This window comes from Chiloscyllium punctatum, chromosome 9 (assembly GCF_047496795.1).
Source record: "Chiloscyllium punctatum isolate Juve2018m chromosome 9, sChiPun1.3, whole genome shotgun sequence".
NCBI classification, from domain to species: Eukaryota; Metazoa; Chordata; class Chondrichthyes; order Orectolobiformes; family Hemiscylliidae; genus Chiloscyllium; species Chiloscyllium punctatum.
In genome coordinates this window covers 20776672-20802249 of record NC_092747.1, presented here as the reverse complement: position 1 = coordinate 20802249, position 25578 = coordinate 20776672, and the positions used below count along the sequence as shown (strand labels likewise).

Sequence of the window (25578 nt, the reverse complement as noted above, 5' to 3'; positions counted from 1 at the left end):
GGAAAAGCACAGCCTGTCAGGCAGCATCCAAGAAGCAGGCGAGTCGACATTTTGAGCATAAGCTCTTCTATGTCTCCCGCCAAACTATTTTAAACCTTTGTGAATGGCATTAACAAATCTCCCTGCCAAGCTATTGGTGTTTCTCCAGTTTAGGTGTAACCTGTCTTCGTACAGGTCCCACCAGCTCTGGAAGTCATGATCTACATATCTGAAACCCTCCCTACTATTCCAGCTCTTTAGCCACATACTTAACTGTATTAACTTCCTCTTTGTAGCCTCACTCACACGTGACACAGGGAGTAATCACATCATATGTTAAGTTTTTGTAAATCCTCATATAGATGAAGAATCAGACTCGAACATGGATCTAACAAACTTCAAGTAAGTTAGGTTGCAATGTTAAGCTGTGAGATAATGACATTTACCTGTCAATCAGTTGACGGCAGTTAGTGCAATTTATGTTAATTATTGTAACAGAAAGCGAAGCTAATTAGTGATTTACTAGTTCAGGTTATACATAAGAGACCACATAGTTGTAAGGGTCACAAAATTATGAGATTATGTTTGAGTCAGAAGTAGAACGAGTAAGCAGTGAATTGGCTTCACATGGTAATTCCATACATGGGGAAAGAGGTGATTTTAGTCAGGTTCATTGTTGCTAGTAGTTTTTTAAAGTATTAATTACATTTATCATTATTAGTAAAGTTTCTGAATAGTTGTAAGGCTTATTTGGATAAGGGCAAATAGAATTAAGTTAATATATGTAAGACAAAGTAGCACAAAGTTGAGCATGGAAAGGCAGCTTGGTCCTGTTGAATGTTTCCTGTAGTATTTGAGAGGTTGTGGGCTATACCACTGAGCTAGAAAACTACAGGGGCAGGAGGTGTCATGCCTGCAGGAACCTGAGCTCCAAGGTTTGAACATCAGTGTTGCCTGGACTCACTGTGGTGCACCTACAAGGCCGAGAGTTAAATTGATAATATAGAGTCATACAACGTGGAAACAGACTCTACGGTTCACCTCATCCATGCCGACCAGACATCACAAAGTAATCTGGTCCCATTTGTCAGCATTTGGCCCATAACCCTCTAAATCTTTCCGATTCATTTATCCATCCTGATGTCTCTTAAATGCTGTAATTGTACCAGCCTCGACCACTTCCTCCGGCAGCTCATTCCATACACTCACCACCCTTTGCATGAAAAAGTTATCCCTCAGGTCATTTTTAAATCTTTCCTCTCACCTTAAACCCATGTCCTCTCAATGGACTTGCTTAAACTGAGAATAAGACCTCAGCTGTTTACCCTATCCATACCCCTCATGATTTTATAAACTTCTATAAGGTCACCCCTCAGTCTCTGATGCTCCAGGGAAATAAAGGCCCCAGCCTGTTCAGCCTGTCCCTATAGCTCAAAGGCTCCAGTCCTGGCAACATCTTGAATTGTCATATCACAGGCTGATGTCCATTCAGGGATAAAAGCATCACTGATTCAGGCAGCACTTATTGCATATAGGACAATTAAGAATCAACCACATTGTTATGTTGCAAGAGGCATGTGTAGGCCAGACTGAGGGTAATAATGGCAGTTTCATTCCCTCAAAGACATTAGTGAACCAGATAGGGCTTTCCTGACAATTGGCAATTAATTCATGGTCACCTCTAGACTCTTATTTCTATCGATTTCAAGCTTCACCATCTTCCATGGCAGGATTTGAACCCAAGTCCCCAGAACATTTCCTAGATCTCTGGATTAAGAGCCGAGCGATAATACCATGAGGCTGTCACCTACCCTAGGTGCTTTGCTGCAGAAGGAGGCCATACGGCCCATTGAGTCTGTTCTGCCATCGAGCATTGGTTCTGCAGAGGCATGCAATAAGAGCCAGGTTTATAGTATCACAGTGGCTCAATTATACAGAAGGGGAAGAAGAACAGCAATGGTGTTCTGGGATTTGGTTAACTCAATAGGCAGGAGAAGTGAGGACTGCAAATGCTGGAGAGTCAGAGTCAAGAAATGTGCTGCTGAAAAAGCCCAGCAGGTCAGGCAGCATCCGAGGAGTAGGAGAGTCAAGGCTTTGTGCAGAAGCCCTTCATCAGGAATGTCACTTTTGTGGCTATAGACGTGGCTCCAATATTATATTTTGCCTCCCTGATGCTGGGTTCAGGGGTGCCGTGGGGCAACTAAAGACATTCTTATGGGGTAAGGCGAACATCCATAGCTCGTGGTTCACATCAGTACAAATATAATTGCGTAGAAAATGGGATGTGATCTTGAAAGCAGATTTCAGTGAGCTAAGAAGGATATCCAAAAGAGGACCTCGACAGTAGGAAGCATTACTTTCAGTCCCATTTGCTAGTGAACAGAGAAGCATGTAAATTGAATGATTGAACACAAAGCTGTGAACTGGTTTGGAGGGAGAGCATCAGATTCCTGAGGTTTTGAGGCAAGGTCTGGGCTGCTGAGATCTGTGAAAGATAGATGGCACTTTAGCGGGACCAGAACTAACAACTTCACAAGGGGATTCAATACTGCTGATGTGGAGTGTTTAAATTAAATTAGCAGGAGGATTGGAACCTGGACGGGAGCTCAGCCTCAAGGGCAACAAAACTGTTAAAAAGTAGAAAAGCAGAAAGCTACAATAGAAGATGGATAAAGGCAAGTATCAAGTAGCACTGGAAGAAAGAATAATGCTAAAACAGCAGAATTCATGGCTCTTCTTTACAAGCAATAGCATTCACAAAAAAGGTTGATGCTTCGAATGCCCCGGTTGAAGGAATGAGTATGATTTAATTGTTACAGTGGCGACATGGTTACATGGTAACCAAGATTTGGAACTGGGTATCCAAGGAAATTTCAGAGGATAGTCAAAAAAGAAAAGGCAATAGGGTAACACTCTTACTAAGGGAGGGGATCACTACATGAGTAAGAGATAACCTGAGGTTGAAGGATCAGTTGATGAAGCTAAAACAAAAAGCAAGGGACAACAAACGTTGTTGAGAGTTGATTACCTTTACCAGCCATTAACCTTCTGTGATATTGTTCGACATGATATGAATCAGAAATTGGAGGTGTATGTAAGAAGGATATTACAGTAATAATGAGTGACTTCAACCCATATAGACTGGATTAACCAGCTCAACATGAATGCTGTGGAGGATGAATAACTTCGAGTGGACAGGAGATAGGTTTCCAGAAGAGGAAAATGAGGAGCTAGTTGGGAAGTGGGCTATTTTGGATTAAATATTGTGGAATGAGAAAGTTATTTATAATTTTGCTGTCAGGGATAATTTGGGAAATAGTGACCATAATAAAATTTCACTTTAAGCTTGTGTGCAACATATTTCGACCTGAACTAGGATCTTTGATCAGAAGAAATGAAACTATGGAGGAATGTGGAGAAAGTTGGTTATGGTGTGCTGCAAAAATCCCTCGCAAGACTTGACAGTAGACAGGCAATGGCTAGCATTTGAAGAAGTACTAGCATGTCTACTGCAGTTGTCAATTGCTATAAATCACAAAGGAAAGTCTGAAAGGAAAGACAAGTCAACTGTGGCTAACAGAAGTAGTTAAAAATTATCTTGGATCAAGGGAAGGAACTGATAATGCAGAAAAAGTGATCAGCCTGAGAAGTGGGACCAATTTAGAACTCCGCAAAGGAGAACTGAGAAACTGATAGTGAGGGAAAATGAATGCAGTTGGCAAGGAGCATAAAGAGAAGACTACAACATCTTCTCTCGCAATGTGGAAAGGAAAAGATTTAATAGGACTGATCTGGACTCCTTGCAGGTGAGGTCATATGCATTTATATGAAAAATGGTGTCATTAAATTGGAACCAATGGATGTTAAGCATTGTGATTTCCCCACATAGGAGGTTAGTTAACAAACTGCAACTGCTTGAGATTGAGATTAGTATCACTTTAGGACTGATTAATACGTAGAAAGTAGAATATGAATGAATGGGTCATTTTCAGTTTGGCAGACAGTGACCAGTGTGGTACCTTAGGGATCGGTGCTTGGGCCTCACCTGTCTACAATCAATATCAATGATTTAGATATGGGGTCCAGTTGCAGTTTTTCCATGTTTGCAGATGATACAAAAGTTTATAGAAATGTGAGGTACGAGGATGATGTAAAGTGGTCTCAAGGTGACTTAAGCTGAGTGAGTGGGCAAGGGCATGGTAAGTGTGAGGTAATGGGTTTTGGTAACAGAAACAATGTGCAGGGGAAAGGTGGATGGACAGGTAATGTTGAGGGAGTGGGGAGATTGCAGAGGGACTTGGATGGGCTAGGAAACGAGGCAAAGATTGACAGATGGATTACAATATGGGAATGTGTGACATTTTACACTTCAGTCAGAAGAATAGATGCAAAGACTGCTTTCCAAATGGGGAAAGGTTTCTGAAATTTGAGGAACAAAGGAACTTTGGAATCCTTGTTCGGGACTATCTTAAGGTTAACAAGCAAATTCACTTGGCAGTTAGGCAGAGGCAATATTAGCATTCATTTCTAGAAGCCTAGAATATACAAGAGCCAGAGATGTACTGCTCAGGCTGTATAAGTCCCTGATCAGGACCCATTTTGAATAGTGTTAGCAGTTTTGGGCCCCATATATAAGGATGTGCTGGCATTGCAGAGAGTTCAAAGAATGTTTGCAAGAATCATCCCAGGAATGAAAAACTTGTCATATGAGGAGCAGTTAAGGTCTCTGCAGTTTATACTCAATGGAATTTAGAAGGATATGGGGGGGATCTGATTGAACCTTAAGAGAACACTGAGAGGCCTGGATACAGTGGATGTGGAGAAGATGTTTTCATGAGGTGGACAGTCTAGGACCTGAGGACACAGCCTCAGAGTGAAAGGATGACCCTTTCAAATTGGGATGAAGAAGAATTTCTTCAGCCAGAGGGTGGTTAGTCTGTGGAGGTCATTGCTGCAGAAGGCTGTGGAGGCCAAGTCACTGAGTGTATTTAAGACAGAGATAGATAGATTCTACAGGATCGAGGGGCATGGGTTTAAGAAACATATCAACCATGATTGAATGGTGGAGCAGACCAGAAGGGTAAATGTTCTAATTCTGCTCCGATATGTTATGGTCATACAAAAACTGAAAGGACTGCAGATGCTGTAAATCAGAAGCAAAAACAGAAATTGCTGGAAAAACTCAGCAGATCTGGCTGCATCTGAGGAGAGAAATCAGTTAACATTTTGGGTCGAGTGACCCTTCCTCATAACCGATGGTAGCTAGGAAAATGTCGGTTTATGTGCAGAAGATTGGGTGGGGGGAAGGTGTAAGGAGTAAATGACAGGTGGGGATAGAGCCCAAAGTGAGAAAAGAACAGTTGGACGGACAAAGGATTCATTAATGACCCAGTCTGGAGGCTGAATAGCTATTAATGGGGACTATTAGTGATTAACGATGGGTTGTCTGTAATATGGTTGTCTGCTATCACACACAACCCATTGTTAGTCCCTAACAGTCCCCATTAATAGCTATTCACCCTCCAAACCAGATCATTATCGACTCCTCTGTCTGTCCAACTGTTCTTTTCTCACTTTGGGCTCTATCTCCACTGATTGTTTACTTCTTAACCCACTTTATTTTCTGCATAAAACTGACATTTTCCAAGCTACTATCAGTTCTGAGGAAGGGTCACTCAACTTGGAATGTCAACTCTGATTTCCCTCCATAGATGCTGCCAGAACTGCTCAGCTTTTCTAGCAATTACTGTTTTTGTCATGGTCTTATGGTCAACAAGTGATGAAAGTTTGGAAAGTGTTGATGTCCAAAGGGACTTGGGTGTTTAGAAGACACTGTAAGCTGGGTCAGTAGGTAATTGCAAAAACAGTCTCCCAGTTGGAGCATGTAAGCCTGTGCTTGCCTGTCCAAATGTCTCTTTTTGTTCACCTGAGAAATTTCTAAATGCTCATAAGCCACTGCACAGGCATTAAAAGCACACTTCTGGAAGATGTAGGGGTATGGGTGGGTTGCGCTTCGGTGGGACGGTGTGGACTTGTTGGGCCGAAGGGCCTGTTTCCACACTGTAAGTAATCTAATCTAATCTAATCTAATATCTCTGTCTTCCTTGGATTCCAGAAACTTCTCTTTTAGTAGCTTCAGGAAGCCCTGCACTTCATGATCATGACTTAACTCAAAGATTGAAGTCTAATGTTTGATATAATGATGTACTGGGTGAAGGACAAAGTTAAAAAAAATCTCACAACACTAGGTTATAGTCCAACAGGTTTACTTGGAAGCACTAGCTTTTGGAGCACTGCTCCTTCGTCAGATGGTTGTGACCTGATGAAGGGGCAATGCTCCGAAAGCTAGTGCTTCCAAATAAACCTGTTGGACTATAACCTGGTGTTGTGTAATTTTTAACTTTGCTCACACCAGTGCCTCCGCATTAGGTGAAGGGAACTTTCCAATAACGTGTGTTCACTTTTTTTTTAACAACGATACCATTTTAAACCATAGCTTTATTGCGAGCAGTGACTCAGTGATAGGATTCTCACCTGAGTCAGAAGATTGAGTTTGAGTCCCGTCCAGAGCTTTGGGTTCTCATTGTTAGCTGACATGGGAGTACTGTATTGTCAGAGGAACTGTTTCTTGGAGAAATTGATAAACTGATATTTCTAGGAGAAAGTGAGGACTGCAGATGCTGGAGATCAGAGCTTAAAAATGTGTTGCTGGAAAAGCGCAGCAGGTCAGGCAGCATCCAAGGAGAAGGAGAATCGACGTTTCGGGCATGAGCCCGAAGAAGGGCTTATGCCCAAAACGTCGATTCTCCTGCTCCTTGGATGCTGCCTGACCTGCTGCGCTTTTCCAGCAACACATTTTTAAACTGATAGTTCTGCCTTCTCAAATGTACATTAATGATCACATGGCACAAATACAAAGAGCAAAGTTAGTTCTCCAAATTTCCCTGGATGATATTTGTGACATAGAAATTAGAAAAAGATTATCTACTTGTTTCATCATTGGACCTTGCTTCGCACACAATAACGGCTGTGCTCCCAACATCCCAATAATGGCTGTGCTCCCAACATCCCAATAACGGCTGTTCTCCCAAGATCCCAGTAACTGCTGTGTTCCCTACATCCGAATAACTTTTCTCCCACCCAACATCCCAATAACTGCTGTGTTCCCTAAATCCCAATAACTGCTGTGCTCCCTACATCCCAATAACTGCAGTGTTCCCTAAATCCCAATAACTGCTGTGTTCCCTAAATCCCAATAACTGCTGTGCTCCCTACATCCCAATAACTGCAGTGTTCCCTAAATCCCAATAACTGTTGTGCTCCCTACATCCCAATAACTGCAGTGCTCTGTGCATCCTAATAGTGGCTGAACTCCTGAAAATACCTCTTGGCAGTAAAACACTGTGGGAAGCCCTTAAGACTTAATCGGTTCTATATAAATGCAAGTAGTTTATTCTCTAAATTGTAATGCCATCAAAATAACTGCTGCAGATATGAGTGCAAAAAGGTGTTATTAAGGCAACATAAAATGTGGTGATTAATGAGAATGGCGTCGGTTTGCTGTTTATTAACATACAACTTTTGTTTCCCCTTTTTTAACAGTGAAACCAACTGTTATAGATGTTGATATTTATGTAAACAGCATTGGGCCTGTGTCATCAATTAACATGGTAAGTCAGCTTTCCAGCTAAGGCATTGTCATCCTAATTTAATTTGCTGTGATGAACAAAAGATTGCTTCATTATAGTGGTAATGGTTTAGCTTTTAGAAGTTAACACAGAAACAATTTGCATATGTGTTCACATTAAACTGCATCTGCCATGACTGATACAGTCAGGTAGGACTTTGAAATAGGTACAACCACCAACTGAATATCATACTTTACAATGGGATGCTTCTCCAAAATTGAAAATATGCGAAAAAAAACAAGTTAACGATTTATTTTGTTGCGGTGATATTGACTATTTCTTTTACCTTTTGAGTACCAAAGGGATCAAGGTGGGCAAGTGAAGCTGAGATACAAATCATTTTTGATCTTATGGAATGGTGCAAAGGTCTGGAGGGGCTCAATGACCATTCCTTGCTTTCATATGTTTCTTCGCATTTTGAAGGAGAAATCATCTCCTCAGCTGAATTAACATCAGTAAAGATACGCGAGTTCAGTGTAATGACTCTGGTCAATGGTCAGAAGGCCAGTGGCAACACCGGCACAGATACTTCCAGGATTCTCAATGAGATCAAATCTCCATCAGATATTTAGCAGCCAACACTGTTCCTGGAATTCTGGAGGCAAACATCCCATCTTGGAGAGTAGCCAATCTATCAGAGGTAGCTCTTCCCTCCTAGCAGCCCCACCAGAAATGGTAGAAGGCTGGTGATCAGGAACAGTGCCTGATTGTTGGTCCAATATGGCAGGCTAAGGCAGGGTCTGGTGGCCAGGGAAGCGCTTTCCTTCAGCCTGCTGTTGCTACTGGTGGGGTCCTCCATCTGGCAACGGGCATCCAGTCCTAAGGAAATCGACCCCCGTCCCTGCTCCATCCTGTCTCCGTTGCACATACATTGCAGCCAACCCAACAGGCAGGCTTGGCCGAAAGGGTCTCAGTTGATCTAAGGGGTGGACAGGCTGAACTTGACCTTCCATTCCTCTGACCTCATGGTCGCATGGTGAAGTTGGAAAGGTAATGGCCTCACCACTCTGTTCCTGTGCACCTGATTGACTTCTCAATGTCTCCGAGTCCACTTCCTTTTGCGGCCTTAGCTTTGAGCCATATGCCTTCTGTGGTATTTGCAAGTACGCACATTAGATCAGCTCCTGGATCAATTTATTTCTCTTGATGATGTGATCATTGTTACTGTTTAAGCAGAAAGATCGATAGTGATAAAACAAAGAGCAAAGGGATATTTTCATTAGAGATAAAAATGCTGCCTTTTGTTCACAATGATTTGAAAAAATAACATTGAACCAACTGTTCCACAGGAGATGCACCACTTCAGGGTTTTTGTCTAAGCTACTCCACTGACATCGGTTTGATAGCAAAGCCAGCTTACTGTACACAAATTGGCTGCCCTGTTTTCTACATTACTTGCATGGTGGTGCAGGAGTTTCAGATGCTCTGAGGTGAAACTGCAACTCGCTGAATAATTGCAAGTCTTTCCTTACCCTTCCCCTTCCCCAGAAGAGACCAGCACTGGCAACTTTGTGTCAGTCAGCCTGGAGTTGCAGGGTCCCAGAAAGATGCACCAATGCATGGGTATGCTGCAGACTTTGCCAGTAGTTTGTTTTCATTATGTCACCGCTCCTTCAATTCTCAGCTGGATCTCCTGTATCTCTTTAGTGGCCATTGTATGTACTGTGCATTGGAGACTTTCACCTCCATTTGACTGTTCGAAATGCATTTTCACACAATTGCTGTTCAAATCTATTCATGGACAAAATATAACCTGACCAATCAAAATATAAAGGTTTAATTGAAATTGTTCCTTGGTGGCATACAATTTAACGTTATTTCAATGAACTAATATCCAATCTGACAGTATGTTATTTTACTATATATTGCACATGTAGGCATGTAAAATGAAAAACAAAGGCAGACCCCAGATCAGAAGGTCATCATTTAATGGACAATACACAGTAATGGTCTGGGATAATGATTAATTGGTAGTTTAAAATGAGCAGAAGGCAGTAATCTAATAGAAAGTTCAAATAATGGCATAAAACATAAGTAGAAAGGTCAAATCAGGTTTAATGTAAATATTGAGCTGAGAAAAACACTATGGGATCTCTCTGTTATAGTTATAAAATACATGGTATCCACCAAATTTACAGTATTTGTGTAGCTCCCTCACTCTCTCTCTACCCCTCCCCCCTTCCCTCCTCCCTTCCCTTCGCCCTTCCCGCCCCTTGCTCTCTATCTCTCATCGGAGTCCAATAACATTCTCACTAGAGGAGTAAGTGCAAGTTTATTGAGAAATAGTTTACAGTCAGTAAGCTGTATAGGTGATTTGTTAGACACTGTTAACGTCATCAGTGTAATAACTTGTCTATTTTAAAGGGAGATATATGATATAGGAAAATCAGGTATCCAAGAAGTGTGCTGCAATCATGTTTTAAAACTTGAATTTTAAATATAATCTCATGCACTGATAGCACGTAACTTTGAAAGAGGGGATTCATCCAGTGTCCATTGTGATTGCATGTATTTGACAAATAACAAAAAATAGCTGCAGTTGTGTGGGAACCTGACGATATTCATGTGCCAATTCCTTTAAGGGTTCCACCTACTCAACCAAGCTCAAATCTGAATATGTAGATCTGTCCAGCTCCTTTGGGATTGCACTGCGATGACAGGGAAAAAAAAAACCCATCAATGTGGCAGATTCTGAGTCTTGTTTACAAAAGTCTGTCAATTATCTTCTGGAGTGTTTCAAGATTCCTAAGGCTGGCACAGTGAGACAGGTGGAGCATTTCTCTTTTGACAGCAACTAGTGCGTCAAACAGAGATGCAGATCAGCATTCATAACTGAAATTCGCATTCTTTGTGCCTCCCTACAAGTTCACTGCATTGTAAAAAGGTACAGTTACAAAAGCTCTTTCCTGCTTCTAGCACGCCAAGCTCTAGTCTCAGAATGCCATTACTGCCTGGAAGAATACAAGTTGAGTTCATTATCAACTGCTGTGCCCACCTTACAAGAGTATAGCCTGTGAGTTTGAAGAGCAGACATTGACATGCCTTTGTCACTTGAGAGATCTTTTCTTGAGGACTGCTTGCCTACAAAGCAATCACTGCAGCCAACACAGAATTCATTATTCAAAGCATTTCAAGGCATTTTGACAATGTAATAAGGTCATTATCAACAGTAGTATTTCATCTTTTCTCATACTTATTCAGAGTTTAAAAAGTGGCTGTTGGGAAACCTGAGACACTTGAGCACATTTAAAGTGCATATTTCAGGAAATGGATAAGATGACTTAGTAATTTGACACTTTAGGACGGATGATACCCATTGTCAAATGTTGTACTTCCATGCAAAATGAAATGACTTTGCATGATAATGCAAGAGCCCCTCATTTTTTTTTAAACAGAACTTCTGGTGCATAGCAGATGTCATATTGAGCAGGCCACATGAGTCAGGAGCTGGAATATTAAATGTCATAATCACTGAAGGGTTTCTACCTTCTATTAACATCAACAGTTTTTATTGTTCCCTTGGAAAAAGGGAAGACTTAACATGACATTCACTGCCAAAGTTTGTCTTCCGTGAGCTATCATTTTCAGAGCCCTAGGGGATTAATATAGTATTGTCTCAGTTGTACAATCTGATATCCAATTAGTAAGTCTTAAGGGGAGGAGGGACTCAAATTCTGTAAGAAAATAAGTTGTGAAGGGAAATAAGGATGCAACACGGGGCTGTAGATAGGTAAGGTGAGAGAGCAAAGATCCGGCGAATGAATATAATGTGAGTTTGTTCATTTTGGCAGGAAGAATTAAAAAAATTCTGAATGATGAGAGATTGCAGAGTTCTGAGATGCAGAAGGATCTAGGTGTTCTCTTCATGAATTGCAAAATGTTAGTTTGCAGACATAGCAAGTAATTAGGAACACTAATAGAATATTAGCAACTGCAAAGAAAATTTAATACAAATGTTGAAGTTTATACTTCAATTATACAAAGCACTGTGGGACTATGTCGATAGTACTGGCACAATATTGGCCACCTTATTTTAGGAGGGTTGTAAGTAGATTGGAAGCAGATCAGTAAATGCCTATCAGATTAATGCCTGGAGTGGACAGGTCCTCTTTTGAGTGAAGGTTGGATAGGCTAGGCTTGTATCTGCTGGACTTTAGAACAGTAAGTGATGATTTGATTGAAAGATAAGATCCTGAGTGGTCTTGATGTCTTCTGATTGGAGAGGATGTTTTTCTCTTGTGGAAGAATCTAGAATTAGGGGTCAATTTTTAAAAGTCGGGAGTTGCCCACTTAAAACAGAAGTGAAATGATTTCTTTTCTCTCAGCTTTGAGACTTTGGACCTCTTCCTGAAAATGTAGTGGAAACAACATTCTTGAACGTTTTAAGGCAGGGGAAATAGATTTTTGTTAAAGAGGCAGTGGCCTCATGATATTATTGCCAGCTGATTATTCTAGAAAATCAGCTCTTGCCAGGTTAAAATTGTGCCATGGCAGATGGTGGAATTTGAATTCAACAAAGAATCTGGAATTAAGAGTCTAACGATGACCATGAAACCTGTCTGGTTCACATAAATGTCCTTCAGGGAAGGAAATCTGTCATCCTTCTCTGATCTGGCCTACATGTGACTGCACAGCCACAGCAACGTGGTTGACTCCTAACTGCCCTCTGGGCAAATAGATATGGGCAATAATGATGGTCTGAAAATGTGTTGCTGGAAAAGCGCAGCAGGTCAGGCAGCATCCAAGGAGCAGGAGAATCGACGTTTCGGGCATGAGCCCTTCTTCAAGAAGGGCTCATGCCCGAAACGTCGATTCTCCTGCTCCTTGGATGCTGCCTGACCTGCTGCGCTTTTCCAGCAACACATTTCCAGCTCTGATCTCCAGCATCTGCAGTCCTCACTTTCTCCAATAATGATGGTCTAGCCAGCAATACCCACATCCCAAGAATGAATCGCAAAAACTGAAAGATTGTCAGTGGGTGATGGGAATGTGAATTTGAGGTTACAATTAAATCAGCCATGATACTGAATGGCAGAGTAGATCTCAGGGGCTGAATAGCCTATTCCTGCTCTTTGTTCCTACATAAGTATTAATCTGTGACAAAAAGCTTGGTTTCTTGGAGAGTGACTACCAGACTTCTGTTAATACTGTAGTAGCTTGATGTCTTCTGGAAAGGTTATTCTTCCTTTGCTTGGAGCAGGGTGCTTATTGGAGCTATCAGGCCGCAGTCCGATTATCCTTCAGTTAAAGGAACAGATCTGAATCTCTGTAACTCCAGAGAGCGGCCTCAAAGCTGAAATAACAAATTAAGTCTTTAACGTGATGTAGCAGACCAAGAGAAAAATGGGCTCAATCCAAGCAGCTGTCCCAGTATGTGCATAATCAGAACTAGCCAGCAGCTGGCTCCCTCTCCCATGTTTACAGCCATATTGACATTTGTCAGGTTTTCATTTCCCACCTCGTTTCTACAGTCCCCAGTAGCAGAGACTTTGAGAATTCACTTAGTTAACAGACCAGAACTGCAGACAGGCTTTCGTTTGAATATTATTTGGAGAATTTCTATATTTAAAATTATGGTCTGAGTTTTTTGGGTTGACGGTAACAAAGGAAATCTTTTAACGTAATCAAATGCATGGTTTTGTGTAAGTTTGATTAGTTCCATGCTTCATGCAAATCATTTAAACTCTACTGCCTGTCAGACAGCAATTCCTGTCAGTTGTTGTTCTCACTGGCCGACATTGGTTCCTGGTCAAGCAATATCCTGACTTTCATTCCTGTTTTCAAAGTCCTTCTGTGGACTTGTGCCTCACTATTTCTGCAGTCTCTTTCAGTGCTACATCTCCTTAAGGGATCAAGGCTAATTATACAATTGCTCCACTCGTGCATATATCTTGAGCTTTGCAAAACTCTCCCTACACCTCTCCTGCCTTTGTCCTCTCCTTTCTTGAGACACATCTTTAAAACTTACCTCTTTGACCAAGCTTTTGATCAGCTGACCTACTTCTCCTTATGTAGCTCAGTATTTTGCATTGTATTGCTTTTGTGAAAGCAATACAATGGGCTGTTTTATTATGCTGCGAGTGCGATGTGAATGCAACTTGTTGTTGTTAGGAGTGATTCATAAAATAATACTGTTCATTATTACTACAGTCCAAGAGGCCCTTTGATTTACAATGGAAATCAGTAGCTAATTGGGAGTTGGGAAAATCTGAAACAGGACCCCTGATATCCACAGTACATTGGGATCCAATGAAAAAAAAACATTCGACACTTTAAGAAAAAAAAATCATGATATGGTTTTATTCATCAAGAGCTGCCTATAATGAATAAATTACAGAGAATAGATGAAGCATTGAATATAAGATCATAAGATGTAAGAGCAGAGAAGGCTATTCAGCCCACTGAGCCTGCTCCACCATTCACTGAGGTTATGGCTGACCTGATGATCCTCAATTTAACCTTCCTTCCTTTTCCCCATACTCTTGATTTTTAAAAACTATCTTTGCCTTGAATATACTTACTGACCCAGCCTCAGCAGCTCCAGTGTTAAAGAATTCCACAAATTCACTTCTGTTCCAGAGAAAAAATTCTCCTCATCTCTGAATAAACTGTACAACCCTCTTATTCTGAGATTATGCCCTCTGGTTCTAGACTCCCCAACAGGTGGAAAAAACTGCCTATCTGCCCTCTCAAAAACCCTCAGAATCTTGGAAAAGTACAGCAGGTCAGGCAGTATCTGAGGAGCAGGAGAATCAATGTTTCAGGCATAAGCCCTTCATCAGGAATCATCCATTTCATATGAAGGGCTTATGCCCGAAATGCCAATTCTGCTACTCGGATGCTGCCTGATCTGCTGTGTTTTTCCAGCACTATATTCGACTGTCTGCAGTCCTCACGTTTTCCCTCAGAATCTTGTATGTTTCTGTAGGCCATCTCTTATTCTTCAATATTCCAATGAGTACAGTTTCAATCTATTCAACCTTTCCTCATAAGGCAGACCCCCTCCATGTCTGGTATCAATGAACCTTCTAGATTTGGAGATGCTGGTGTTGGACTGGGGTGTACAAAGTTAAAAATCACATAACACCAGTTTATAATCCAACAGGTTTATTTGGAAGCACTAGCTTTTGAAGTGCTGCTCCTGCATCAGGTGGTGCAACCTCTTGGACTATAACCTGATGTTGTGTGATTTCTAACCTTCTCTGAGTCACCTTCAATATTAGTAAATCTTACCTTAGATAAGAATCCCAAAATTGTTCACAGTATTCCAGCTGGGAACTGACTAGTGACTCATATAGTTTTAGAAAAACCTTCCTACTTTTATACTCCATTCCTTTTTGAAATAAAGATCAACATTCCATTTGCCTTCCCTGTTAGCTGCTGAAGTTGGATGCTAGCTTTTTGTGATTCGAGAAAACCCAAATCACTCAATTCCATACGTTTCTGCAGTCTTACTCCATTTATATGATATTCAGCTCATCTGCTTTTCCTGGCAAAGCACATAACCTCACATTTTCCAAAATTAAATTCCATCTTTTTGTTAACTTGTTGATATCCTTTTGCTCTTTGTGTCAATATCTGTGCAGTGGGAAAGAGGGCTGAATTTCCTGATCTGCAAAAGAACATTATGGGTGTGCTTTCAATAGGGTACTTGAACTGGTGCAGCAAGGCTTATGTCATCTCTTGTACCATAAGAAACTGGTCATTGGTGTTGTAGTATTGAATCATACAACAGACATTTATTACAGCTAACTGTTGTACACCTAATTAAATAAAACGACACTGAGCAGCTTCTAGTTTTGTGTCATGCGTCATGTGATCCCAGGGTGAGATGGAGTATGAGACCTTTACACACTCAGGTCTCAGGCTACGGTGATATTATGAGCATATCCCTGAACAGTGCACTGACATAATGGACCATGAGACATACCGCAGCACAAGTTTAACAAGTGGGAGCAGGAACAACATTGTAAAATAGCCCCTCGGTTCCAGACTCCAAGTAACTTTGTTGTAGGCTGGGTCAGTGCAGTGGTGGTGGATAGCCAGTATAGCCCACTCATGGGCCAATGGGAGGAAAATTAATAGTGCCACTGGGATCTTTGGATGGTGGACAGAGAGGGAGAGAGACACAGAAACACAGAGATACAGAGAGGGGGAGAGAAAAGACATACACAGAAGGGAAGAGAGAGAGAGACAGCTGAAGAGAGCGAAACAGAGAGACACAGAAACACAGAACAGAAAGACACAGATACAGAGAGGGAGGGGGAGAGAGACATACACAGAGGGGAAGGGAGAGACAGATGAAGAGAGCAAAACAGAGAGAGAGAGAGACAGACAGACAGACATAGTGAATGAGACACATGGTCGGAGAGAGACACGCACAGATAGACAGACACTCAAAGAACCATCTTTTAACTGAAGATATTGACTGTAGTATGTTGAGGGGCTGTCACATCTCTTCATAGTCACCCAGTGTGAAGCTGCTGAAATGTTATAGACGTTATAGAGTTATAGAGTCATAGAGAAGTACATCATGGAAATAGACCCATCGGTCCAACCTGTCCATGCCGACCAGATATCCCAACCCAATCTAGTCCTGCCTGCCAGCACCCGGCCCATATCCCTCCAAATCCTTACTTTTCATATACCCATCCAAATACCTCTTAAATGTTGCAATTGTACCAGCCTCCGCCATTTCCTCTGACAGCTCATTCCATACACGTACCACCCTCTGTGTGAAAATGATGCCCCATAGGTCTCTTTTATATCTTTCCACTCCCACCCTAAACCTATGCCCTCTAGTTCTGAACTCCCTGGCCCTGGGGAAAAGACTTTGCCTATTTACCCTATCCATGCCCCTCATAATTTTGTAAACCTCTATAAGGTCACCCCACAGCCTCCGATGCTCCAGGGAAAACAGCCCCAGCCTGTTCAGCCTCTCCCTATAGCTCAAATCCTTCAACCCTGGCAACATCCCTGTAAATCTTTTCTGAACCCTTTCAAGTTTCACAACATCTTTCTAATAGGAAGGATACCAGAATTGCATGCAATATTCCAACAGGGACCTAACCAATGTCCTGTACAGCCGCAACATGACCTCCCAGCTCCTGTACTCAATACTCTGACCAATAAAGGAAAGCATACCAAACGCCTTCTTCACTATCCTATCTACCTGCGACTCCACTTTCAAGAAGCAATGAACCTGCACTCCAAGGTCTCTTTGTTCAGCAACACTCCCTTGGACCTTACCATTAAGTGTATAAGACCTGCTAAGATTTGCTTTCCCAAAATGCAGCACCTCGCATTTATCTGAATTAAACTCCATCTGTCACTTCTCAGCCCATTGGCCCGTCTGATCAAGATCCTGTTGTAATCTGAGGTACCCTTTTCGCTATCCACTACACCTCCAATTTTGGTGTCACCTACAAACTTATTAACTGTACCTCTTATGCTCGCATCCAAATCATTTATGTAGATGACAAAAAGTAGAGGACCCAGCTCCGATCCTTGTGGCACTCCACTGGTCACAGGCCTCCAGTCTGAAAAAAAACCCTCTACCACAAACCCTCTGTCTTCTACCTTTGAGCCAGTTCTGTATCCAAATGGCTAGTTCTACTTGTATTCCGTGAGATCTAACCTTGCTAACTAGTCTCCCATGGGGAACATTATCGAACGCCTTACTGAAGTCCATATAGATCACATCTACCATTCTGCCCTCATCAATCTTCTTTGTTACTTCTTCAAAAAATTCAATCAAGTTTGTGCGACATGATTTCCCATGCACAAAGCCATGTTTACTATCCCTAATCAGTCCTTGCCTTTCCAAATACATGTACATCCTGTCCCTCAGGATTCCCTCCAACAACTTGCCCAACACCGAAGTCAGGCTCACTGGTGTATAGTTCCCTGGCTTGTCCTTACCAACCTTCTTAAACAGTGGCACTACGTTTGCCAACCTCCAGTCTTCTGGCACCTCACCTGTGACTATCGATGATACAAATATCTCAGCAAGAGATTCAGCAATCGCTTCTCTAGCTTCCCACAGAGTTCTCGGGTACACCTGATCAGGTCCTGGGGATTTATCCACCTTTATGCATTCCAAGACAGGACTCCTAATTCCTGTTGAAGGGCTTGTGCCAGAAACGTCAATCTCCTGCTCCTCGGATGCTGCCTGACCTGCTGTGCCTTTCCAGCACCACATTCTCGACTCTGATCTCCAGCATCTGTAGTCCTCACTTTCCCTTAACACTCTTGTTTATCTTTTTTTTGCTTACTCCCACACTACTGCCTAACTACAGTAGTGCTTATTTTTCCCCAGCACCCATGGTGTGTGTGTGCAGGTGTGAGACACAGTGAGAGACACAAGGTGTACGAATCTTTATTCAGTTTCCACCACCAGGAAGCTAGGAAAACACCCGAGTGGCCAGTGACAAGCACTGCCCTTCACATCAAAGGGAAATGCTGTGTGATCAAACAGTGAAGGGGAGGGTAGGGTCTAAATCAAAATAGAATTGGATGGAGAAATAATACACTCCATTCCCTGCAGAGCCCACCTCTCCCTGAACAACTCCAGGGTGTTGGTGGACACCGCATGCTCCTTCTCCAGAGACCTGTTTAGGGCCAATTTGGCCAGGCCCAAATACTCTTGTTTATTTTTTTTTTTATTTTTTTTCTTCAAAGGTTGATGTTGTAAGACAGTTCTACTTTGTTCTGAAAAAAAAAATTCTAAAGCAATTTGTGTTTATAAAAGGCTTGAAGTTTATTTGTAGTGACTTTTTTTAAAAACAAAGGTTGTTTTGGGAAAGGTGCATGACAACACTGACTTGCCCCAACACTATTTAGTTCTGCAAATTGAGACTAAATCCCACACTGACATATGGTTTGAAATTACTTTTCTGTCCAAAAAGATATTGAAGGGCATGAATGGAATTAGTAGGCCCAGTGGGGTGTCTAGTGGAAATGAATTTACACTACTTAACTGACTATTAGCTAGCACTGATTTGTGCTAATTGACCAATCTTTGTCCAAGACATATTAAAGCCAGATGGTACGCTGTCACCCCGGCGGGTACCAGGGCGGGCTGTCCTAGAGGTGGCCGAAAGGTGTGTCAGGGCGGACCGAGAACTGGAAGGGGCATGGGGTGGACCGAGAACCAGAAAGTGGGTCAGGGCGGGCTGCCTTAGGTTGGTCAGAAGGTGAGAGGGGCAGGGGCTTGCTGGGTCTGTATTGTCTGCACTTTTGTATGTAACAGTATTGTCTCATGTACAAATGTCATTGTTGATGTCTCTTTATATTTTTATATGTGAAACTGGGATTTGAGGTTTGTCCTCGTGTCCCTGTAAACTGTTTGAACGGGAGGGTTTGGGGCCTGGCTTTGCTCCTCTTCCTTGTAAAATTGTTGTCTCTTGTATGCAGCTGTAAATGTAACTGTTTGTTGTAAACTGTTTTTGTAATTTGTTTAATAAAATAAAACCAGATGGTATGGGAAACAAACATGGGGAGTCAGAACACAATTCCATACTCTGGCTAAACCACTGAACTAATTCCACAGTCGCCCATATCCCATCAGCAAGTCACCCTTTATTTACACTTTGAGAACCCTTGAAATTAATCCAGCTTCTACAGAGTCAGCTCTCAGAGTGAACAGGAAGTCTGACACTCCTGTTTATTTTTTTTTGAGACACAGTGAAAGACACAAGGTGCACAAATTTTTATTCAAATTTCCACCACCAGGAAGAAAGGAAACACCCGAGTGGCCAGTGACAAGCACTGCCCTTCACATCAAAGGGAAATGCTGTGTGATCGAAACAGTGAAGGGGAGGGCAGGGATTAAATCAAAATAGAGTTGGAGGGGGAAATAATGCACTCCCTTCCCTGCGGCGCCCTCTCCCTGAACAATTCCAGGGTGTTGGTGGACACTGCGTGCTCCTTCTCCAAGGACACCCGGGCTCTAACGTAACCGCGGAAGAGGGGCAGGCAGTCAGCCCTAACGACCCCCTCCACGGCCCACTGCCTGGACCTTTTTATGGCCAGTTTGGCCAGGCCCAAATACTCTTGTTTATCTCTGTCAACCAGGGCTCACTGATTGGGTCTGTTAACCTGGTCCAATCAGGAAACTCGTATTCTATGAGCTCCACCTGGCTGGCCTTATTTAAGTCACTACACTGGGGTGGGACTTTTTGTGGGGAGCACATTCACTCATGACTGTATGGCTCTCAGATAAAAAAGGAGGGAGGTAAGTGGGATTTTTTTTGTCTTGCTTGTATCAGAAACAAGATTCTGACATAGATCAGAGGATTTTAGTGATTATATATGAGTGTCTGAATTCACTTCAATGGGTCTCTCTTTCAACAGCCAAAGGCTCACCTGAGCATGTTTCTGGAAACAAAAATCAGCGTGTTCAGATATGTTATTGCACATCTCTGGGGCAAGTGGGACTTGAATCCAGATCTGCTGGCTTCAAGGATCACTGCAGCACAGGATCCCCTCCGTAAGATCACTCAGGGATCATAAGAGCATAAAGGCATCGGAACTGATCAGTCCTTTTGACCCTTTGTACTGCTCCATCAGTCGATCGTGGCTGACATGTTTCTCAAACCCTGTATTGAGAGTGTGTTGCTGGAAAAGCACAGCAGGTCAGGCAGCATCCAAAGAGCAGGAGAATTGACATTTCAGGCTGGTGCCCTTTATCAGGAATGGTGCCCTTTAGCAGGATCTGCTGTGCTTTTTCAGCAACACACTCTCAACTCTGATCTCCATCACCTGCAGTCCTCACTGTCTCCCAGTTGATCTCAAACCCTGTACTCCTGCCTTCTCCCCATAACCCTTTACTGATCAAGAACCTATCTATTTCTGTCTTAAATAAACTCATTGGCTTGGCCTCCTTTGCCCTTGCAGTGATGAGTTCCACAGATTCACCAACCTCTGGCTGAAGAAATTCCTCGTTATCTCAGTTCGAAAGAATCACCCTTCATTGTGAGGCTTTTACCCTCAGGTCGAGTCTCACCTGCTAGTGGAAGCATCTTCCCCACATCCACTTGATCCAGGCCTGTCTGTATTCTATAGGTTTCATTAAGATCCCCCCTCATCTTTCTAAACTTTGAGTACAGATGTAGAGCCCTTTATTGCTCCTCATCCTGGGATCATTGTCATGAATTTCCTCTGAATCCCCTCCAAAGCCTGCACATCCTTCCTTGGATACAGGGCCCAAATCACAATATTTTGAATGTGATTTGACCAGAGACTTTTACAGCATCATCAGTACATCTCTGCTGTTGTATTCTAACCCTCTTAAAATGAATGATAACATTGCCTTTGCCTCCCTAACTGCCAACTGAGCCTGCATGTAAAGCTTAAGAGAATCCTGAAGTAGGACTCATAAATTCCTTTGTGCTTCAGATTTCGGAAGCCTTCCCCATTTAGAAAATAGTCTAGCCCTCTATTTTTCCTGCCATAGTGCACAAACTCACACTTTCCCACATTGTATTCTTTCTGCCAATTCTTTGCCTACTGTTCTAGCCCATCCAAGTCCTTCTACAGTCTTCTTACTTCCTCAACACTACCTGCCCTTCATTTATCTTTGTGTCATAGTCATAGAGTCATAGAGATGTACAGCATGGAAACAGACCCTTTGGTCCAACTTGTCCATGCCGACCAGATATTCCAACCCAATCTAGTCCCACCTGCCAGCACCTGGTCCATATCCCTCCAAACCCTTCCTATTCATATACCCATCCAGATGACTTTTAAATATTGCAATAGTACCAGCCTCCACCACTTCCTGTGGCAGCTCATTCCATATATATATACCACCCTCTGTGTGAAAAAGTTGCCCCTTAGGTCTGTTTTATATCTTTGCCCTCTCACCCTCAACCAATGCCCTCTAGTTCTGGACTCCCCTACCCCAGGGAAAAGACTTTGTCTATTTATCCTAACTTAGTAACAATGCCCTCAGTTCTTTCATCCAAATTATTAAGGTGTAATGTGAATAGTTGGGGTCCCAACTCGGACCTCTGTGGAACCCCACTAGTCACCGGCTTCCATCCTGAAAAGGACCCATTTATCTCCACTGTCTGCCATCTGCCAGTTGCCCAATGCTCTATTCATGCCAGTACCTTTCCCCTAACACCATGGACTCTTATTTGTCAGGCATGATTTCCCCTTAATGAAGCCATGCTGACTCATCCCTATTTACCATGCACTTCCAAGTATTCTGCAATCTCATCTTTAATAACGGACTCTGAGATCTGACCAACAACTGAGGTCAGGCAAACCAGCTTCCTCTCTCCTGCCTCCCTTCTTAAATAGAGGTGTTACAATATCCATTTTTCAGTCCTGTCAGACACTCCCTGACTCCTGTGATTCCTGAAAGATCACCACCAATGCATCCACATCTTCTCAGCTATCTCATTCAGAACTTTGGGATGTGGTCCATCTGGTCCGGGTGATCTATCCGCCTTCTGACTATTCTGCTTCTCCACACCTCTCTACCGATGGCCACTACACTCAGCCCTGCCCCCAGATATCTTGAAGTTGTGGTATGCTGATGGTGTCTTCCACGGTGAAAATTCATGCAAACTACCTATTCAGTTCCTTTGCCAATTCTGAGTTGCCCATTACTACGTTTCCAGCCTCATTTTCCATTAGTCCAATGTCCACTCTTGCCTCTCTTTTACCTTTTATACACCGAAAGAAAAACTTTTCTAGCTTACACTCGTATTTTATTCTTTCTCCCTGTGCAAAGACAAATGCCCTTTAGAGAGTTGTTCTTTCCTGTTTCTCTTGAAAGCCGTTGTAAATCTGGTGACAAGGTGTCTGCTCCATGGAAAGCAGAGTAAATAGCTATTTTTTTAAAAATTAGACAAAAGAAGCATGAGTGGGTGGAATCAGGCTCAGGCAGTATCTGAGAAGCGGGAAAATCTTCAGCATCTGTAGTACTCACCTCTGCCTGGAATCGGGCTAATACAGACCCAGGGGTTTAGTTTTTGCTTGCAGTTGTTGCCATTGGGGTTTTTGGAGTGGAAGCTTCTAGATACAGCTGTCTCTGTGCTGCTACAAAAAAAGTTTGAGTTCTCTCTCTGCTGCTAGATTCATTCTTTTGGGTTTTCCTTCCTCCTGGACTATGGGAGATAACAGAATCATAGTGTCATTGAGATATACAGCATGGAAACAGACCCTTCGGTCCAACCCGTCCATGCCGACCAGATATCCCAACCCAATCTAGTCCCACCCTGCCAGCACCCAGCCCATATCCCTCCAAACTCTTCCTATTCATATACTCATCCAAATGCTCCAAATGCTTAAATGTTGCAATTGTACCAGCCTCCACCACATCCTCTGGCAGCTCATTCCTAACATGTACCACCCTCTGTGTGAAAAAGATGCCCCGTAGGTCTCTTTTATACCTTCCCCTCTCACCCTAAACCTATGCCCTCTAGTTCTGAACTCCCCGACCCCAGGGAAAAGACTTTGCCTATTAACCCTATCCATGCCTCTCATAATTTTGCAAACCTCTATAAGGTCACCCCTCAGCTTCCAACGTTCCAGGGAAAACAGCCCCAGCCTGTTCAGCCTCTCCCTGTAGCTCAGATCCTCCAACCCTGGCAATATCCCTTGTAAATCTTTTCTGAACCCTTTCAAGTTTCACAACATCTTTCCGATAGGATGGAGACCAGAATTTATGTTGATATACCGAAAGCTCTACATCTTTCTGTTCCAGCAGCCTTAAACAGGTTTTCCTCTGTGGTTAAGTGGGTTGTTTGTTCGTATCAACAGATCTAATTAAGTAGAAGTGAAAATGCACCAACGTTTAACAGAGTCCAGCATTTCTGCAGGCATTGAAACTGCAGTACATTGGCTGAGCACTGCTTATTTGTGAGTACCTTAATTTTAGCAGGGTTTCTTCTTAACGTGAAGAACCCATCCTTGAAATGTCAACTCTCCTGCTCCTTGAATGCTGCCTGACTGGCTGTGCTTTTCCAGCACCACACATTATGACTTTTTTTTTACAGCCAAACCGAATTCAGCATTCACCAGTGGCTAATAAACACACATTTCTGGTGCAGCCTGTCAGAAACTGGAAAACTTTTACAGTGCCAAACCCCTCTTCCCCTGCCCAATTGGTAATATTCCAACAGTGGCCTAACCAATGTCCTGTACAGCCGCAACATGACCTCCCAACTCCTAGAACATAGAACATAGAACAATACAGCACAGAACAGGCCCTTCGGCCCACGATGTTGTGCCGAACTTCTATCCTAGATTAAGCACCCATCCATGTACCTATCCAAATGCCGCTTAAAGGTCGCCAATGAATCTGACTCTACCACTCCCACGGGCAGCGCATTCCATGCCCCCACCACTCTCTGGGTGAAGAACCCACCCCTGACATCTCCCCTATACCTTCCACCCTTCACCTTAAATTTATGTCCCCTTGTAACACTCTGTTGTACCCGGGGAAAAAGTTTCTGACTGTCTACTCTATCTATTCCTCTGATCATCTTATAAACCTCTATCAAGTCACCCCTCATCCTTCGCCGTTCCAACGAGAAAAGGCCGAGAACTCTCAACCTATCCTCGTACGACCTACTCTCCATTCCAGGCAACATCCTGGTAAATCTTCTCTGCACCCTCTCCAAAGCTTCCACATCTTTCCTAAAGTGAGGCGACCAGAACTGCACACAGTACTCCAAATGTGGCCTAACCAAAGTCCTGTACAGCTGCAACATCACCTCACGACTCTTGAATTCAATCCCTCTGCTAATGAACGATAATACTCCATAGGCCTTCTTACAAACTCTATCCACCTGAGTGGCAACCTTCAAAGATCTATGTACATAGACCCCAAGATCCCTCTGTTCCTCCACCTGACCAAGAACCCTACCATTAACCCTGTATTCCGCATTCTTATTTGTTCTTCCAAAATGGACAACTTCACACTTGGCAGGGTTGAACTCCATCTGCCACTCCTCAGCCCAGCTCTGCATCATATCTAAGTCCCTCTGCAGCCGACAACAGCCCTCCTCACTGTCCACAACTCCACCTATCTTTGTATCATCTGCAAATTTACTGACCCACCCTTCGACTCCCTCATCTAAGTCATTAATAAAAATTACAAACAGCAGAGGACCCAGAACTGATCCCTGCGGAACTCCACTTGTAACTGGACTCCATGCTGAATATTTACCATCTACTACCACTCTCTGACTTCGACCGGTTAGCCAGTTTTCTATCCAATTGGCCAAATTTCCCTCTATCCCATGCCTCCTGACTTTCCGCATAAGCCTACCATGGGGAACCTTATCAAATGCCTTACTAAAATCCATGTACACGACATCCACTGCTCTACCCTCATCCACATGCTTGGTCACCTCCTCGAAGAATTCAATAAGACTTGTAAGGCAAGACCTACCCTTCACAAATCCGTGCTGGCTGTCCCTAATCAAGCAGTGCCGTTCCAGATACTCGTAAATCCTATCCCTCAGTACCCTTTCCATTACTTTGCCTACCACAGAAGTAAGACTAACTGGCCTGTAATTCCCGGGGTTATCCCTATTCCCTTTTTTGAACAGGGGCACAACATTCGCTACTCTCCAGTCCCCTGGTACCACCCCCGTTGCCAGTGAAGACGAGAAGATCATTGCCAACGGTACTGCAATTTCCTCTCTTGCTTCCCACATAATCCTAGGATATATCCCGTCAGGCCCGGGGGACTTGTCTATCCTCAAGTTGTTCAAAATGTCCAACACATCTTCCTTCCTAACAGGTATCTCTTCTAGCTTATCAGTCCGTTTCACACTCTCCTCTTCAACAATACAGTCCCTCTCGTTCGTAAATACTGAAGAGAAGTACTTGTTCAAGACCTCTCCTATCTCTTCCGACTCAATACACAGTCTCCCACCACTGTCCTTGA

The 25578-nt window shown here is 42.9% G+C and overlaps 1 protein-coding gene across 1 annotated transcript in view; it reads left to right on the top strand.

Annotated features, from left to right (window-relative positions):
- The window catches only part of gabrg3 (gamma-aminobutyric acid type A receptor subunit gamma3), a 657746-nt gene that overhangs the window by 22026 nt on the left and 610142 nt on the right, over positions 1 to 25578 (top strand). The window contains exon 3 of the mRNA XM_072576994.1: positions 7582 to 7649. Within this exon, the coding sequence (XP_072433095.1) occupies positions 7582 to 7649 (68 nt within the window). The remainder of the gene's footprint in view (positions 1 to 7581; positions 7650 to 25578) is intronic.